Source organism: Eucyclogobius newberryi, unplaced genomic scaffold (genome assembly GCF_026437365.1).
Source record: "Eucyclogobius newberryi isolate DKJ021-1_F unplaced genomic scaffold, fEucNew1.0.hap1 SCAF_25, whole genome shotgun sequence".
Lineage (NCBI taxonomy): Eukaryota > Metazoa > Chordata > Actinopteri > Gobiiformes > Gobiidae > Eucyclogobius > Eucyclogobius newberryi.
Window position 1 is genome coordinate 1,208,288 of NW_027315890.1, and position 16,859 is coordinate 1,225,146.

Here is a 16,859-nt window from a genome sequence, read left to right on the forward strand (position 1 = left end):
ATGGTGACTGTGACTGCTGTGTGGTGACTGTGACTGCTGTTGTCATGGTGACTGTAACTGCTGTTGTCATGGTGACTGAGACAGCTGTTGTCATGGTGACTGTAACTGCTGTTGTCGTGGTGACTGTGACTGCTGTTGTCATGGTGACTGTAACTGCTGTTGTCGTGGTGACTGTGACTGCTGTTGTCATGGTGACTGAGACCGCTGTTGTCATGGTGACTGAGACCGCTGTTGTCATGGTGACTGTAACTGCTGTTGTCATGGTGACTGTAACTGCTGTTGTCGTGGTGACTGTAACTGCTGTTGTCATGGTGACTGTAACTGCTGTTGTCATGGTGACTGAGACCGCTGTTGTCATGGTGACTGTAACTGCTGTTGTCGTGGTGACTGTGACTGCTGTTGTCATGGTGACTGTAACTGCTGTTGTCGTGGTGACTGTAACTGCTGTTGTCATGGTGACTGTGACTGCTGTTGTCATGGTGACTGTAACTGCTGTTGTCATGGTGACTGTGACTGCTGTTGTCATGGTGACTGTAACTGCTGTTGTCATGGTGACTGTGACTGCTGTTGTCATGGTGACTGAGACCGCTGTTGTCATGGTGACTGTGACTGCTGTTGTCATGGTGACTGTAACTGCTGTTGTCATGGTGACTGTGACTGCTGTCATGGTGACTGTAACTGCTGTTGTCATGGTGACTGAGACAGCTGTTGTCATGGTGACTGTAACTGCTGTTGTCGTGGTGACTGTGACTGCTGTTGTCATGGTGACTGTAACTGCTGTTGTCGTGGTGACTGTGACTGCTGTTGTCATGGTGACTGTAACTGCTGTTGTCATGGTGACTGTGACTGCTGTTGTCATGGTGACTGAGACCGCTGTTGTCATGGTGACTGTGACTGCTGTTGTCATGGTGACTGTAACTGCTGTTGTCATGGTGACTGTGACTGCTGTTGTCATGGTGACTGTAACTGCTGTTGTCATGGTGACTGAGACAGCTGTTATGGTGACTGTAACTGCTGTTGTCGTGGTGACTGTGACTGCTGTTGTCGTGGTGACTGTAACTGCTGTTGTCATGGTGACTGTGACTGCTGTTGTCATGGTGACTAACTGCTGTTGTCATGGTGACTGAGACCGCTGTTGTCATGGTGACAGTAACTGCTGTTGTCGTGGTGACTGTGACTGCTGTTGTCATGGTGACTGTAACTGCTGTTGTCGTGGTGACTGTAACTGCTGTTGTCATGGTGACTGTGACTGCTGTTGTCATGGTGACTGTAACTGCTGTTGTCATGGTGACTGTAACTGCTGTTGTCATGGTGACTGTGACTGCTGTTGTCATGGTGACTGAGACCGCTGTTGTCATGGTGACTGTGACTGCTGTTGTCATGGTGACTGTAACTGCTGTTGTCATGGTGACTGACTGCTGTCATGGTGACTGTAACTGCTGTTGTCATGGTGACTGAGACAGCTGTTGTCATGGTGACTGTAACTGCTGTTGTCGTGGTGACTGTGACTGCTGTTGTCATGGTGACTGTAACTGCTGTTGTCGTGGTGACTGTGACTGCTGTTGTCATGGTGACTGTAACTGCTGTTGTCATGGTGACTGTGACTGCTGTTGTCATGGTGACTGTAACTGCTGTTGTCATGGTGACTGAGACAGCTGTTGTCATGGTGACTGTAACTGCTGTTGTCGTGGTGACTGTGACTGCTGTTGTCATGGTGACTGTAACTGCTGTTGTCGTGGTGACTGTGACTGCTGTTGTCATGGTGACTGAGACCGCTGTTGTCATGGTGACTGAGACCGCTGTTGTCATGGTGACTGTAACTGCTGTTGTCATGGTGACTGTGACTGCTGTTGTCATGGTGACTGTAACTGCTGTTGTCATGGTGACTGTGACTGCTGTTGTCATGGTGACTGTAACTGCTGTTGTCATGGTGACTGTGACTGCTGTTGTCATGGTGACTGAGACCGCTGTTGTCATGGTGACTGTGACTGCTGTTGTCATGGTGACTGTAACTGCTGTTGTCATGGTGACTGTGACTGCTGTCATGGTGACTGTAACTGCTGTTGTCATGGTGACTGAGACAGCTGTTGTCATGGTGACTGTAACTGCTGTTGTCGTGGTGACTGTGACTGCTGTTGTCATGGTGACTGTAACTGCTGTTGTCGTGGTGACTGTGACTGCTGTTGTCATGGTGACTGAGACCGCTGTTGTCATGGTGACTGAGACCGCTGTTGTCATGGTGACTGTAACTGCTGTTGTCGTGGTGACTGTGACTGCTGTTGTCATGGTGACTGTAACTGCTGTTGTCGTGGTGACTATGACTGCTGTTGTCATGGTGACTGTAACTGCTGTTGTCGTGGTGACTGTGACTGCTGTTGTCATGGTGACTGTAACTGCTGTTGTCATGGTGACTGTAACTGCTGTTGTCATGGTGACTGTGACTGCTGTTGTCATGTTGACAGACTGCTGTTGTCATGGTGACTGAGACTGCTGTTGTCACGGTGACAAATGACATCCTCCTGAACACTGACACGGGCAAAGCTTCAGTCTTAATTCTGTTGATCTGATGTTGCTTTTGACACTGTCCATCATGGGACTCTCTTACAGAGACTAGAGGACAGGGTGGGACTCTCTTACAGAGACTAGAGGACAGTGTGGGACCCTCTTACAGAGACTAGAGGACAGGGTGGGACCCTCTTACAGAGACTAGAGGACAGTGTGGGACCCTCTTACAGAGACTAGAGGACAGGGTGGGACCCTCTTACAGAGACTAGAGGACAGGGTGGGACTCTCTTACAGAGACTAGAGGACAGGGTGGGACTCTCTTACAGAGACTAGAGGACAGTGTGGGACCCTCTTACAGAGACTAGAGGACAGGGTGGGACCCTCTTACAGAGACTAGAGGACAGTGTGGGACCCTCTTACAGAGACTAGAGGACAGTGTGGGACCCTCTTACAGAGACTAGAGGACAGTGTGGGACCCTCTTACAGAGACTAGAGGACAGGGTGGGACCCTCTTACAGAGACTAGAGGACAGGGAGGACATCACTGGCCCCGCCCTAAACTGGTTAAGGTCCTATCTGGAAGACATGAAGTACTTTGTGTCTCAGACCACTTGACCATGACCTGTGCGTCCCCCAAGGGTCAGTCCTGGGACCCCTTCTGTTCTCTACATGCTGCTGTTAGGTCAGTTCATACACAGACGAGTCAGATCTATTTTTCACTGTCGCAGGTGAATATGGTCAGGGGGAGGGGTCAGGGGGAGGGGTCAGTGGGAGGGGTCAGGGGGAGGGGTCAGTGGGAGGGGTCAGGGGGAGGGGTCAGGGGGAGGGGTCAGGGGGAGGGGTCAGGGGGGTCTAGTTTTTGTTGCTTTGACGTCGTCAAACGTTTGTGACTCGTCACCTGAGCGATGGTGACATCATGACCGAGGGCGGAGTCAGGGGCGGAGCCAAAGTGTACGTTGACTGGCAGCTCTTGACCTTCGACCTCTGAGGACGCCGCCATGTTGAAGTAAAGACTCCAGAGAACGGACGGCCCACCTGCAACAGAGTCAGATGCCCCGCCCCCACAGAGTCAGATGCCCCGCCCCCACAGAGAGTCAGATGCCCTGCCCCCACAGAGAGTCAGATGCCCCGCCCCCACAGAGTCAGATGCCCCGCCCCCACAGAGAGTCAGATGCCCCGCCCCCACAGAGTCAGATGCCCCGCCCCCACAGAGAGTCAGATGCCCCGCCCCCACAGAGAGTCAGATGCCCCGCCCCCACAGAGAGTCAGATGCCCCGCCCCCACAGAGAGTCAGATGCCCCGCCCCCACAGAGAGTCAGATGCCCCGCCCCCACAGAGAGTCAGATGCCCCGCCCCCACAGAGAGTCAGATGCCCCGTCACGACTAAAGAACTCAGACAAGTGTTTGTCTGAGTTCTTTAGGGGTCAGGGGTCAGGGGCTGGAGGTCACTACAGGTTACCACGGCGACACCCTTAAATCCACAGGTTTTTTCAGTTCAAAACACTGCTGCAACAGAGCCAGATGCCCTCCCGCTGCATGTCATGAGACTCACCGTGATCAGGTGACTCAGGGGTCCTGAAGAGGCTGGTTACCACGGGAAACAGGTCGTGGTGGGCGGAGCCTGTGGACGGACAGCTGAAGTGCACCAGGTCTGAGACACAAACATAAAAGTCAAACTCGAACAAATCTGTTCATCTGAGACTGATTTATGCCGTTAGCGGCCGCGTCGGGCCCGTTAGCGTCCGCGTCGGGCCCGTTAGCGTCCGCTAATTTTCCTGACGCAGATTTTCAACATACATTTTGGAGGCGGCGCGAGCGTGAGTCGACTCCGTCATAACCGGAAGTCATTCAGATCTAATTTAATAAAGAACCAAAACTCCAAAATCCACTCTAATCTAATATGTCCTGGTCCTGGTCCTGGTCCTGGTCCTGGTCCTGGTCCTGGTCCTGGTCCTGGTCCTGGTCCTGGTCCTGGTCCTGGTCCTAACTCACATGTGCCACTGATGCAGGTCATGGTAGAAGAACTGAGCTCCACGAGTCGAACTGAAGGAGATCCAGAGTCAAGAGGAGGAACCGTCACCAGAGACACCTGTGACCAGAGGAAGGGTTCTGCTTTAGTGCTGCTTTAGTCCTGCTTTAGTCCAGCTTTAGACCTGCTTTAGTCTTGCTTTAGTCCTGCTTTAGTCCTGCTTTAGTCCAGCTTTAGACCTGCTTTAGTCTTGCTTTAGTCCTGCTTTAGTCCTGCTTTAGTCCCGCTTTAGTCCTGCATTAGTCCCGCTTTAGTCCTGGTTTAGTCCCGCTTTAGTCCCGCTTTAGTCCCGCTTTAGTCCCGCTTTAGTCCCGCTTTAGTCTTGCTTTAGTCTTGCTTTAGTCTTGCTTTAGTCCTGCTTTAGTCCTGCTTTAGACCTGCTTTAGTCCTGCTTTAGTCCTGCTTTAGCCCTGCTTTAGTCCTGGTTTAGTCCTGCTTTAGACCTGCTTTAGTCCTGCTTTAGTCCTGCTTTAGTCCTGCTTTAGTCCTGCTTTAGTCCTGCTTTAGTCCTGCTTTAGACCTGCTTTAGTCCTGCTTTAGTCCTGCTTTAGTCTTGCTTTAGTCTTGCTTTAGTCCTGCTTTAGTCCTGCTTTAGTCCTGCTTTAGTCCTGCTTTAGACCTGCTTTAGTCCTGCTTTAGTCCTGCTTTAGTCTTGCTTTAGTCCTGCTTTAGACCTGCTTTAGTCCTGCTTTAGTCCCGCTTTAGTCCCGCTTTAGTCCCGCTTTAGTCCCGCTTTAGTCCCGGTTTAGTCCCGGTTTAGACCCGCTTTAGTCCCGCTTTAGTCCCGGTTTAGTCCCGCTTTAGTCCCGCTTTAGTCCTGCTTTAGTCCTGCTTTAGTCCTGTTTTAGTCCTGCTTTAGTCCTGCTTTAGTCCTGCTTTAGTCCTGCTTTAGTCCTGCTTTAGTCCTGCTTTAGACCTGGTTTAGTCCTGCTTTAGTCCTGCTTTAGTCCCGGTTTAGTCCCGTTTAGTCCCGCTTTAGTCCCGCTTTAGTCCCGCTTTAGTCCCGGTTTAGTCCCGGTTTAGTCCCGGTTTAGACCCGCTTTAGTCCTGCTTTAGTCCCGGTTTAGTCCTGCTTTAGTCCTGCTTTAGTCCTGCTTTAGTCCTGCTTTAGTCCTGTTTTAGTCCTGCTTTAGTCCTGCTTTAGTCCTGCTTTAGTCCTGCTTTAGTCCTGCTTTAGTCCTGCTTTAGTCCTGCTTTAGTCCTGGTTTAGTCCTGCTTTAGACCTGCTTTAGTCCTGCTTTAGTCCTGCTTTAGTCCTGCTTTAGTCCCGCTTTAGTCCCGGTTTAGTCCCGCTTTAGTCCCGCTTTAGTCCCGCTTTAGTCCCGCTTTAGTCCCGCTTTAGTCCCGCTTTAGTCCCGCTTTAGTCCCGCATTAGTCCCGCTTTAGTCCCGCTTTAGTCCTGCTTTAGTCCTGCTTTAGTCCTGCTTTAGTCCTGCTTTAGTCCTGCTTTAGTCCTGCTTTAGTCCTGCTTTAGACCTGGTTTAGTCCTGCTTTAGTCCCGGTTTAGTCCCGCTTTAGTCCCGCTTTAGTCCCGCTTTAGTCCCGGTTTACACCTGCTTTAGTCCTGCTTTAGTCCTGCTTTAGTCCTGCTTTAGTCCTGCTTTAGTCCTGCTTTAGTCCTGCTTTAGTCCTGCTTTAGTCCTGGTTTAGTCCTGCTTTAGACCTGCTTTAGTCCTGCTTTAGTCCTGCTTTAGTCCTGCTTTAGTCCCGGTTTAGTCCCGGTTTAGTCCCGGTTTAGTCCCGCTTTAGTCCCGCTTTAGTCCCGCTTTAGTCCCGCTTTAGTCCCGGTTTAGTCCCGCTTTAGTCCCGCTTTAGTCCCGCTTTAGTCCCGCTTTAGTCCTGCTTTAGACCTGGTTTAGTCCCGCTTTAGTCCCGCTTTAGTCCTGCTTTAGTCCCGGTTTAGACCTGCTTTAGTCCTGCTTTAGTCCTGCTTTAGTCCTGCTTTAGTCCTGCTTTAGTCCTGCTTTAGTCCTGGTTTAGTCCTGCTTTAGACCTGCTTTAGTCCTGCTTTAGTCCTGCTTTAGTCCTGCTTTAGTCCCGGTTTAGTCCCGCTTTAGTCCCGCTTTAGTCCCGCTTTAGTCCCGCTTTAGTCCCGCTTTAGTCCCGGTTTAGTCCCGCTTTAGTCCCGCTTTAGTCCCGCTTTAGTCCCGCTTTAGTCCTGCTTTAGTCCTGGTTTAGTCCTGCTTTAGTCCTGCTTTAGTCCCGCTTTAGTCCTGCTTTAGTCCCGGTTTAGACCCGCTTTAGTCCTGCTTTAGTCCTGCTTTAGTCCTGCTTTAGTCCTGCTTTAGTCCTGGTTTAGTCCTGCTTTAGTCCTGCTTTAGTCCTGCTTTAGTCCTGCTTTAGTCCTGGTTTAGTCCTGCTTTAGTCCCGCTTTAGTCCCGCTTTAGTCCCGCTTTAGTCCTGGTTTAGTCCCGCTTTAGTCCCGCTTTAGTCCCGCTTTAGTCCCGCTTTAGTCCCGGTTTAGTCCTGCTTTAGACCTGGTTTAGTCCTGCTTTAGTCCTGCTTTAGTCCTGCTTTAGTCCTGGTTTAGTCCCGCTTTAGTCCCGCTTTAGTCCTGCTTTAGTCCTGCTTTAGTCCTGCTTTAGTCCTGGTTTAGTCCTGCTTTAGTGCTGGTTTAGACCTGCTTTAGTCCTGCTTTAGTCCTGATTTAGTCCTGGTTTAGTCCTGCTTTAGTGCTGGTTTAGTCCTGCTTTAGACCTGCTCTAGTCCTGCTTTAGTCCTGCTTTAGTCCTGGTTTAGTCCTGGTTTAGTCCTGGTTTAGTCCTGGTTTAGTCCTGCTTTAGTGCTGGTTTAGACCTGCTTTAGTCCTGCTTTAGTCCTGCTTTAGTCCTGGTTTAGTCCTGCTTTAGACCTGCTTTAGTCCTGCTTTAGTCCTGCTTTAGTCCTGGTTTAGTCCTGGTTTAGTGCTGGTTTAGACCTGCTTTAGTCCTGCTTTAGTGCTGGTTTAGACCTGCTTTAGTCCTGCTTTAGTCCTGCTTTAGTGCTGGTTTAGTCCTGCTTTAGACCTGCTTTAGTCCTGCTTTAGTCCTGCTTTAGTCCTGCTTTAGTCCTGCTTTAGTGCTGGTTTAGTCCTGCTTTAGACCTGCTTTAGTCCTGCTTTAGTCCTGGTTTAGTCCTGGTTTAGTCCTGGTTTAGTGCTGGTTTAGACCTGCTTTAGTCCTGCTTTAGTGCTGGTTTAGTCCTGGTTTAGTCCTGGTTTAGTCCTGCTTTAGTCCTGCTTTAGTGCTGGTTTAGTCCTGCTTTAGACCTGCTTTAGTCCTGCTTTAGTCCTGCTTTAGTCCTGCTTTACTCCTGGTTTACTCCTGGTTTAGTCCTGGTTTAGTCCTGCTTTAGACCTGCTTTAGTCCTGCTTTAGTCCTGCTTTACTCCTGGTTTAGTCCTGGTTTAGTCCTGCTTTAGACCTGCTTTAGTCCTGCTTTAGTCCTGCTTTACTCCTGGTTTAGTCCTGGTTTAGTGCTGGTTTAGACCTGGTCAGAGTGGGAGCTCAGGATGGATCGGTCAGTGATGACGATGGCTCTGGACGTCGTCCTGAAAAACCAAAACACAAACTTCAGTTTAACATCGTTATCTTCTCTTCTGATCTTTGACTTGAAAGGACACTGTCCTCCAAAGGCTGGACCCTCTCACGGCGCGGCGCCCGGTCCCAGCACCTGTGTCCAGTGTAAGACAGTGTGTGTCCAGACCTGGTGCTGGTCTGAGGCAGGTCCAGAAGTCCAGGCTCCAGGACGCAGTGAGAACAGCTGATCCTCTGCCCTCGACTGTCAATCACAGCGACGCACCTGTCACACAAACATCACTCACTACATTTGTCCCCTCGTCCCTCACGCCGGGGACAGAGGCTGCAGTACCACCCCTCACCTGCTGGTGTCTCTGTTCAGGACCAGACTCTGGGCCGAGTGTCTGAGGCAGTAAACTCCACCAAACACAGCACACATCCTGAAAGAGACACAAGGGGACTGTGGGACACGCGTCTGAGGACAGGGGACTGTGGGACACGCGTCTGAGGACAGGGGACTGTGGGACACGCGTCTGAGGACAGGGGACTGTGGGACACGCGTCTGAGGACAGGGGACTGTGGGACACGCGTCTGAGGACAGGGGACTGTGGGACAAGCGTCTGAGGACAGGGGACTGTGGGACACGCGTCTGAGGACAGGGGACTGTGGGACACGCGTCTGAGGACAGGGGACTGTGGGACACGCGTCTGAGGACAGGGGACTGTGGGACAAGCGTCTGAGGACAGGGGACTGTGGGACACGCGTCTGAGGACAGGGGACTGTGGGACACGTGTCTGAGGACAGGGGACTGTGGGACACGCGTCTGAGGACAGGGGACTGTGGGACACGTGTCTGAGGACAGGGGACTGTGGGACAAACGTCTGAGGACAGGGGACTGTGGGACATGTGTCTGAGGACAGGGGACTGTGGGACATGTGTCTGAGGACAGGGGACTGTGGGACAAGCGTCTGAGGACAGGGGACTGTGGGACACGCGTCTGAGGACAGGGGACTGTGGGACATGTGTCTGAGGACAGGGGACTGTGGGACATGTGTCTGAGGACAGGGGACTGTGGGACAAGCGTCTGAGGACAGGGGACTGTGGGACACGCGTCTGAGGACAGGGGACTGTGGGACAAGCGTCTGAGGACAGGGGACTGTGGGACATAAAGTACCTGCAGAAACACTGTGGAATCTCCCCGAGGCCGTAAACCGGAAACAAGAAAGGCGTGTTGCCGTAGCGACCCAGGCAGCGCAGGAAGTGACGTGTGGAGGCCAGCCCCGCCTCCGTGGGAGTGTCCTCTGTTGCCCCGGCGATGGAGTAAAACAGGAAGTGCCGAAGCTCCGACCCCAACGATTGCTGCTCCAAGAAGTTCATGTACGGAAGCTCCGAGAAATCTGAAAGGAAACACCAGAACTACTGAGGAACTAACACCAGAACTACTGAAGAACTAACACCATAACTACTGAGGAACTAACACCAGAACTACTGAAGAACTAACACCATAACTACTGAGGAACTAACACCAGAACTACTGAAGAACTAACACCAGAACTACTGAGGAACTAACACCAGAACTACTGAAGAACTAACACCAGAACTACTGAGGAACTAACACCAGAACTACTGAAGAACTAACACCAGAACTACTGAGGAACTAACACCAGAACTACTGAAGAACTAACACCATAACTACTGAGGAACTAACACCAGAACTACTGAAGAACTAACACCAGAACTTCTGAAGAACTAACACCAGAACTACTGAAGAACTAACACCAGAACTACTGAGGAACTAACACCAGAACTACTGAAGAACTAACACCAGAACTTCTGAAGAACTAACACCAGAACTACTGAAGAACTAACACCAGAACTACTGAGGAACTAACACCATAACTACTGAGGAACTAACACCAGAACTTCTGAAGAACTAACACCAGAACTACTGAAGAACTAACACCAGAACTTCTGAAGAACTAACACCAGAACTACTGAAGAACTAACACCAGAACTACTGAGGAACTAACACCAGAACTACTGAAGAACTAACACCAGAACTACTGAAGAACTAACACCAGAACTACTGAGGAACTAACACCAGAACTACTGAAGAACTAACACCAGAACTACTGAGGAACTAACACCAGAACTACTGAAGAACTAACACCAGAACTACTGAAGAACTAACACCAGAACTACTGAGGAACTAACACCAGAACTACTGAAGAACTAACACCAGAACTACTGAAGAACTAACACCAGAACTTCTGAAGAACTAACACCAGAACTACTGAGGAACTAACACCAGAACTTCTGAAGAACTAACACCAGAACTACTGAAGAACTAACACCAGAACTTCTGAAGAACTAACACCAGAACTACTGAGGAACTAACACCAGAACTACTGAAGAACTAACACCAGAACTACTGAAGAACTAACACCAGAACAACTGAGGAACTAACACCAGAACTTCTGAAGAACTAACACCAGAACTTCTGAAGAACTAACACCAGAACTACTGAGGAACTAACACCAGAACTTCTGAAGAACTAACACCAGAACTTCTGAAGAACTAACACCAGAACTACTGAGGAACTAACACCAGAACTACTGAAGAACTAACACCAGAACTACTGAGGAACTAACACCAGAACTTCTGAAGAACTAACACCAGAACTACTGAAGAACTAACACCAGAACAACTGAGGAACTAACACCAGAACTTCTGAAGAACTAACACCAGAACTACTGAAGAACTAACACCAGAACTACTGAGGAACTAACACCAGAACTTCTGAAGAACTAACACCAGAACTACTGAGGAACTAACACCAGAACTACTGAAGAACTAACACCAGAACTTCTGAAGAACTAACACCAGAACTACTGAGGAACTAACACCAGAACTACTGAAGAACTAACACCAGAACTACTGAAGAACTAACACCAGAACAACTGAGGAACTAACACCAGAACAACTGAGGAACTAACACCAGAACTTCTGAAGAACTAACACCAGAACTACTGAAGAACTAACACCAGAACTACTGAGGAACTAACACCAGAACTACTGAGGAACTAACACCAGAACTTCTGAAGAACTAACACCAGAACTACTGAAGAACTAACACCAGAACTTCTGAAGAACTAACACCAGAACTACTGAAGAACTAACACCAGAACTACTGAAGAACTAACACCAGAACTTCTGAAGAACTAACACCAGAACTACTGAAGAACTAACACCAGAACAACTGAGGAACTAACACCAGAACAACTGAGGAACTAACACCAGAACTTCTGAAGAACTAACACCAGAACTACTGAAGAACTAACACCAGAACTTCTGAAGAACTAACACCAGAACTTCTGAAGAACTAACACCAGAACTACTGAAGAACTAACACCAGAACTTCTGAAGAACTAACACCAGAACTACTGAAGAACTAACACCAGAACTACTGAAGAACTAACACCAGAACAACTGAGGAACTAACACCAGAACAACTGAGGAACTAACACCAGAACTTCTGAAGAACTAACACCAGAACTACTGAAGAACTAACACCAGAACTACTGAAGAACTAACACCAGAACTACTGAAGAACTAACACCAGAACTTCTGAAGAACTAACACCAGAACTACTGAAGAACTAACACCAGAACTTCTGAAGAACTAACACCAGAACTACTGAAGAACTAACACCAGAACTTCTGAAGAACTAACACCAGAACTACTGAAGAACTAACACCAGAACTACTGAGGAACTAACACCAGAACTACTGAAGAACTAACACCAGAACTACTGAAGAACTAACACCAGAACTACTGAGGAACTAACACCAGAACTACTGAAGAACTAACACCAGAACTACTGAGGAACTAACACCAGAACTACTGAAGAACTAACACCAGAACTACTGAAGAACTAACACCAGAACTACTGAGGAACTAACACCAGAACTACTGAAGAACTAACACCAGAACTACTGAAGAACTAACACCAGAACTTCTGAAGAACTAACACCAGAACTACTGAGGAACTAACACCAGAACTTCTGAAGAACTAACACCAGAACTACTGAAGAACTAACACCAGAACTTCTGAAGAACTAACACCAGAACTACTGAGGAACTAACACCAGAACTACTGAAGAACTAACACCAGAACTACTGAAGAACTAACACCAGAACAACTGAGGAACTAACACCAGAACTTCTGAAGAACTAACACCAGAACTTCTGAAGAACTAACACCAGAACTACTGAAGAACTAACACCAGAACTTCTGAAGAACTAACACCAGAACTACTGAAGAACTAACACCAGAACTTCTGAAGAACTAACACCAGAACTACTGAAGAACTAACACCAGAACTACTGAGGAACTAACACCAGAACTACTGAAGAACTAACACCAGAACTACTGAAGAACTAACACCAGAACTACTGAGGAACTAACACCAGAACTACTGAAGAACTAACACCAGAACTACTGAGGAACTAACACCAGAACTACTGAAGAACTAACACCAGAACTACTGAAGAACTAACACCAGAACTACTGAGGAACTAACACCAGAACTACTGAAGAACTAACACCAGAACTACTGAAGAACTAACACCAGAACTTCTGAAGAACTAACACCAGAACTACTGAGGAACTAACACCAGAACTTCTGAAGAACTAACACCAGAACTACTGAAGAACTAACACCAGAACTTCTGAAGAACTAACACCAGAACTACTGAGGAACTAACACCAGAACTACTGAAGAACTAACACCAGAACTACTGAAGAACTAACACCAGAACAACTGAGGAACTAACACCAGAACTTCTGAAGAACTAACACCAGAACTTCTGAAGAACTAACACCAGAACTACTGAGGAACTAACACCAGAACTTCTGAAGAACTAACACCAGAACTTCTGAAGAACTAACACCAGAACTACTGAGGAACTAACACCAGAACTACTGAAGAACTAACACCAGAACTACTGAGGAACTAACACCAGAACTTCTGAAGAACTAACACCAGAACTACTGAAGAACTAACACCAGAACAACTGAGGAACTAACACCAGAACTTCTGAAGAACTAACACCAGAACTACTGAAGAACTAACACCAGAACTACTGAGGAACTAACACCAGAACTTCTGAAGAACTAACACCAGAACTACTGAGGAACTAACACCAGAACTACTGAAGAACTAACACCAGAACTTCTGAAGAACTAACACCAGAACTACTGAGGAACTAACACCAGAACTACTGAAGAACTAACACCAGAACTACTGAAGAACTAACACCAGAACAACTGAGGAACTAACACCAGAACAACTGAGGAACTAACACCAGAACTTCTGAAGAACTAACACCAGAACTACTGAAGAACTAACACCAGAACTACTGAGGAACTAACACCAGAACTACTGAGGAACTAACACCAGAACTTCTGAAGAACTAACACCAGAACTACTGAAGAACTAACACCAGAACTTCTGAAGAACTAACACCAGAACTACTGAAGAACTAACACCAGAACTACTGAAGAACTAACACCAGAACTTCTGAAGAACTAACACCAGAACTACTGAAGAACTAACACCAGAACAACTGAGGAACTAACACCAGAACAACTGAGGAACTAACACCAGAACTTCTGAAGAACTAACACCAGAACTACTGAAGAACTAACACCAGAACTTCTGAAGAACTAACACCAGAACTTCTGAAGAACTAACACCAGAACTACTGAAGAACTAACACCAGAACTTCTGAAGAACTAACACCAGAACTACTGAAGAACTAACACCAGAACTACTGAAGAACTAACACCAGAACAACTGAGGAACTAACACCAGAACAACTGAGGAACTAACACCAGAACTTCTGAAGAACTAACACCAGAACTACTGAAGAACTAACACCAGAACTACTGAAGAACTAACACCAGAACTACTGAAGAACTAACACCAGAACTTCTGAAGAACTAACACCAGAACTACTGAAGAACTAACACCAGAACTACTGAAGAACTAACACCAGAACAACTGAGGAACTAACACCAGAACTACTGAAGAACTAACACCAGAACTACTGAGGAACTAACACCAGAACTACTGAAGAACTAACACCAGAACTACTGAAGAACTAACACCAGAACTTCTGAAGAACTAACACCAGAACTACTGAAGAACTAACACCAGAACTACTGAAGAACTAACACCAGAACAACTGAGGAACTAACACCAGAACAACTGAGGAACTAACACCAGAACTTCTGAAGAACTAACACCAGAACTTCTGAAGAACTAACACCAGAACTACTGAAGAACTAACACCAGAACTACTGAGGAACTAACACCAGAACTACTGAGGAACTAACACCAGAACTTCTGAAGAACTAACACCAGAACTACTGAAGAACTAACACCAGAACTACTGAAGAACTAACACCAGAACTTCTGAAGAACTAACACCAGAACTTCTGAAGAACTAACACCAGAACTTCTGAAGAACTAACACCAGAACTACTGAAGAACTAACACCAGAACTTCTGAAGAACTAACACCAGAACTTCTGAAGAACTAACACCAGAACTACTGAAGAACTAACACCAGAACTACTGAGGAACTAACACCAGAACTTCTGAAGAACTAACACCAGAACTACTGAAGAACTAACACCAGAACTTCTGAAGAACTAACACCAGAACTACTGAAGAACTAACACCAGAACTACTGAAGAACTAACACCAGAACTTCTGAAGAACTAACACCAGAACTACTGAAGAACTAACACCAGAACTACTGAAGAACTAACACAAGAACAACTGAGGAACTAACACCAGAACAACTGAGGAACTAACACCAGAACTTCTGAAGAACTAACACCAGAACTACTGAAGAACTAACACCAGAACTACTGAAGAACTAACACCAGAACTACTGAAGAACTAACACCAGAACTTCTGAAGAACTAACACCAGAACTACTGAAGAACTAACACCAGAACTACTGAAGAACTAACACCAGAACAACTGAGGAACTAACACCAGAACAACTGAGGAACTAACACCAGAACTACTGAAGAACTAACACCAGAACAACTGAGGAACTAACACCAGAACAACTGAGGAACTAACACCAGAACTTCTGAAGAACTAACACCAGAACTTCTGAAGAACTAACACCAGAACTACTGAAGAACTAACACCAGAACTACTGAGGAACTAACACCAGAACTACTGAGGAACTAACACCAGAACTTCTGAAGAACTAACACCAGAACTACTGAAGAACTAACACCAGAACTACTGAAGAACTAACACCAGAACTTCTGAAGAACTAACACCAGAACTTCTGAAGAACTAACACCAGAACTTCTGAAGAACTAACACCAGAACTTCTGAAGAACTAACACCAGAACTACTGAAGAACTAACACCAGAACTTCTGAAGAACTAACACCAGAACATCTGAAGAACTAACACCAGAACTACTGAAGAACTAACACCAGAACTACTGAAGAACTAACAGCGTGTCCTGCGCTCTGATTGGTCCTTCTCACCTGTGTACGGGTCATTCTCTTCCAAACAGGAAGTGAGGAACTTCATTAACTTCCTCTTATCGACCACTGAAAGCTGTCGACTGGAGAACACGTCTGCTCTGCTGCACGGGACCTTCAAAATAAAATATATTCTCATTTATTTACTTAAAATATAGCCGCAAGCGGCAATGATCGGCCCTCGCCACGCCGCCGCCCCACAAGGAGGCGGGGCTAACGCGCCCCGCCCCACAAGGAGGCGGGGCTAACGCGCCCCGCCCCACAAGGAGGCGGGGCTAATGCGCCCCGGCCCACAAGGAGGCGGGGCTAATGCACCCCGCCCCACAAGGAGGCGGGGCTAATGCGCCCCGCCCCACAAGGAGGCGGGGCTAATGCGCCCCGCCCCACAAGGAGGCGGGGCTAATGCGCCCCGGCCCACAAGGAGGCGGGGCTAATGCACCCCGCCCCACAAGGAGGCGGGGCTAATGCGCCCCGCCCCACAAGGAGGCGGGGCTAATGCGCCCCGCCCCACAAGGAGGCGGGGCTAATGCGCCCCGCCCCACAAGGAGGCGGGGCTAACGCGCCCCCATTGTCCTTTTATTACACCAACTGCTGATCTTCAACCCTCGTTTTACCATCAAAGAGATTTTATTTTGAATTCTTGTCAGAATGTGTGTTTTGCTCCTGACGATCAGTCTCACTTCCAGGTGAACGGGGCGACGCCCTGAGGGGGAGGAGTCTGTGAAAGTAACACAACTGTAACAATTATGACATGAGCCATCGACTTTTTTGATGGCTCATGTCATAATTGAATTCTGAGTCAAATTTCGCTAAATTTAACGTTTAACCTCCATATCAGGCCAGTAGGGGGCGCTGTGTCTGTTTACATGAACACAACATGAAAGAGATGGAACGTGTTCATCAGATACTTTAGTCTCACTATGTGGCTCTCTTTAGTCTCACTATGTGGCTCTTTAGTCTCACTATGTGGCTCTTTAGTCTCACTATGTGGCTCTCTTTAGTCTCACTATGTGGCTCTTTAGTCTCACTATGTGGCTCTTTAGTCTCACTATGTGGCTCTCTTCAGTCTTACTATGTGGCTCTCTTTAGTCTCACTATGTGGCTCTTTAGTCTCACTATGTGGCTCTTTAGTCTCATTATGTGGCTCTTTAGTCTCACTATGTGGCTCTCACTATGTGGCTCTCTTTAGTCTCACTATGTGGCTCTTTAGTCTCACTATGTGGCTCTTTAGTCTCACTATGTGGCTCTCT

At 47.7% G+C, this 16,859-nt stretch overlaps 1 protein-coding gene across 1 annotated transcript in view; it reads right to left on the reverse strand.

Annotated features, from left to right (window-relative positions):
• chm (CHM Rab escort protein) overlaps nucleotides 1-16,859 on the reverse strand; it is an 84,589-nt gene that overhangs the window by 35,675 nt on the left and 32,055 nt on the right. The window contains exons 9-16 of the mRNA XM_072459683.1: nucleotides 15,613-15,724; nucleotides 9,204-9,426; nucleotides 8,392-8,469; nucleotides 8,217-8,312; nucleotides 8,001-8,061; nucleotides 4,497-4,593; nucleotides 4,057-4,155; nucleotides 3,403-3,539 (exon numbers count right to left, since the gene is read on the reverse strand). Coding sequence (XP_072315784.1) covers nucleotides 3,403-3,539; nucleotides 4,057-4,155; nucleotides 4,497-4,593; nucleotides 8,001-8,061; nucleotides 8,217-8,312; nucleotides 8,392-8,469; nucleotides 9,204-9,426; nucleotides 15,613-15,724 — 903 coding nt within the window. The remainder of the gene's footprint in view (nucleotides 1-3,402; nucleotides 3,540-4,056; nucleotides 4,156-4,496; nucleotides 4,594-8,000; nucleotides 8,062-8,216; nucleotides 8,313-8,391; nucleotides 8,470-9,203; nucleotides 9,427-15,612; nucleotides 15,725-16,859) is intronic.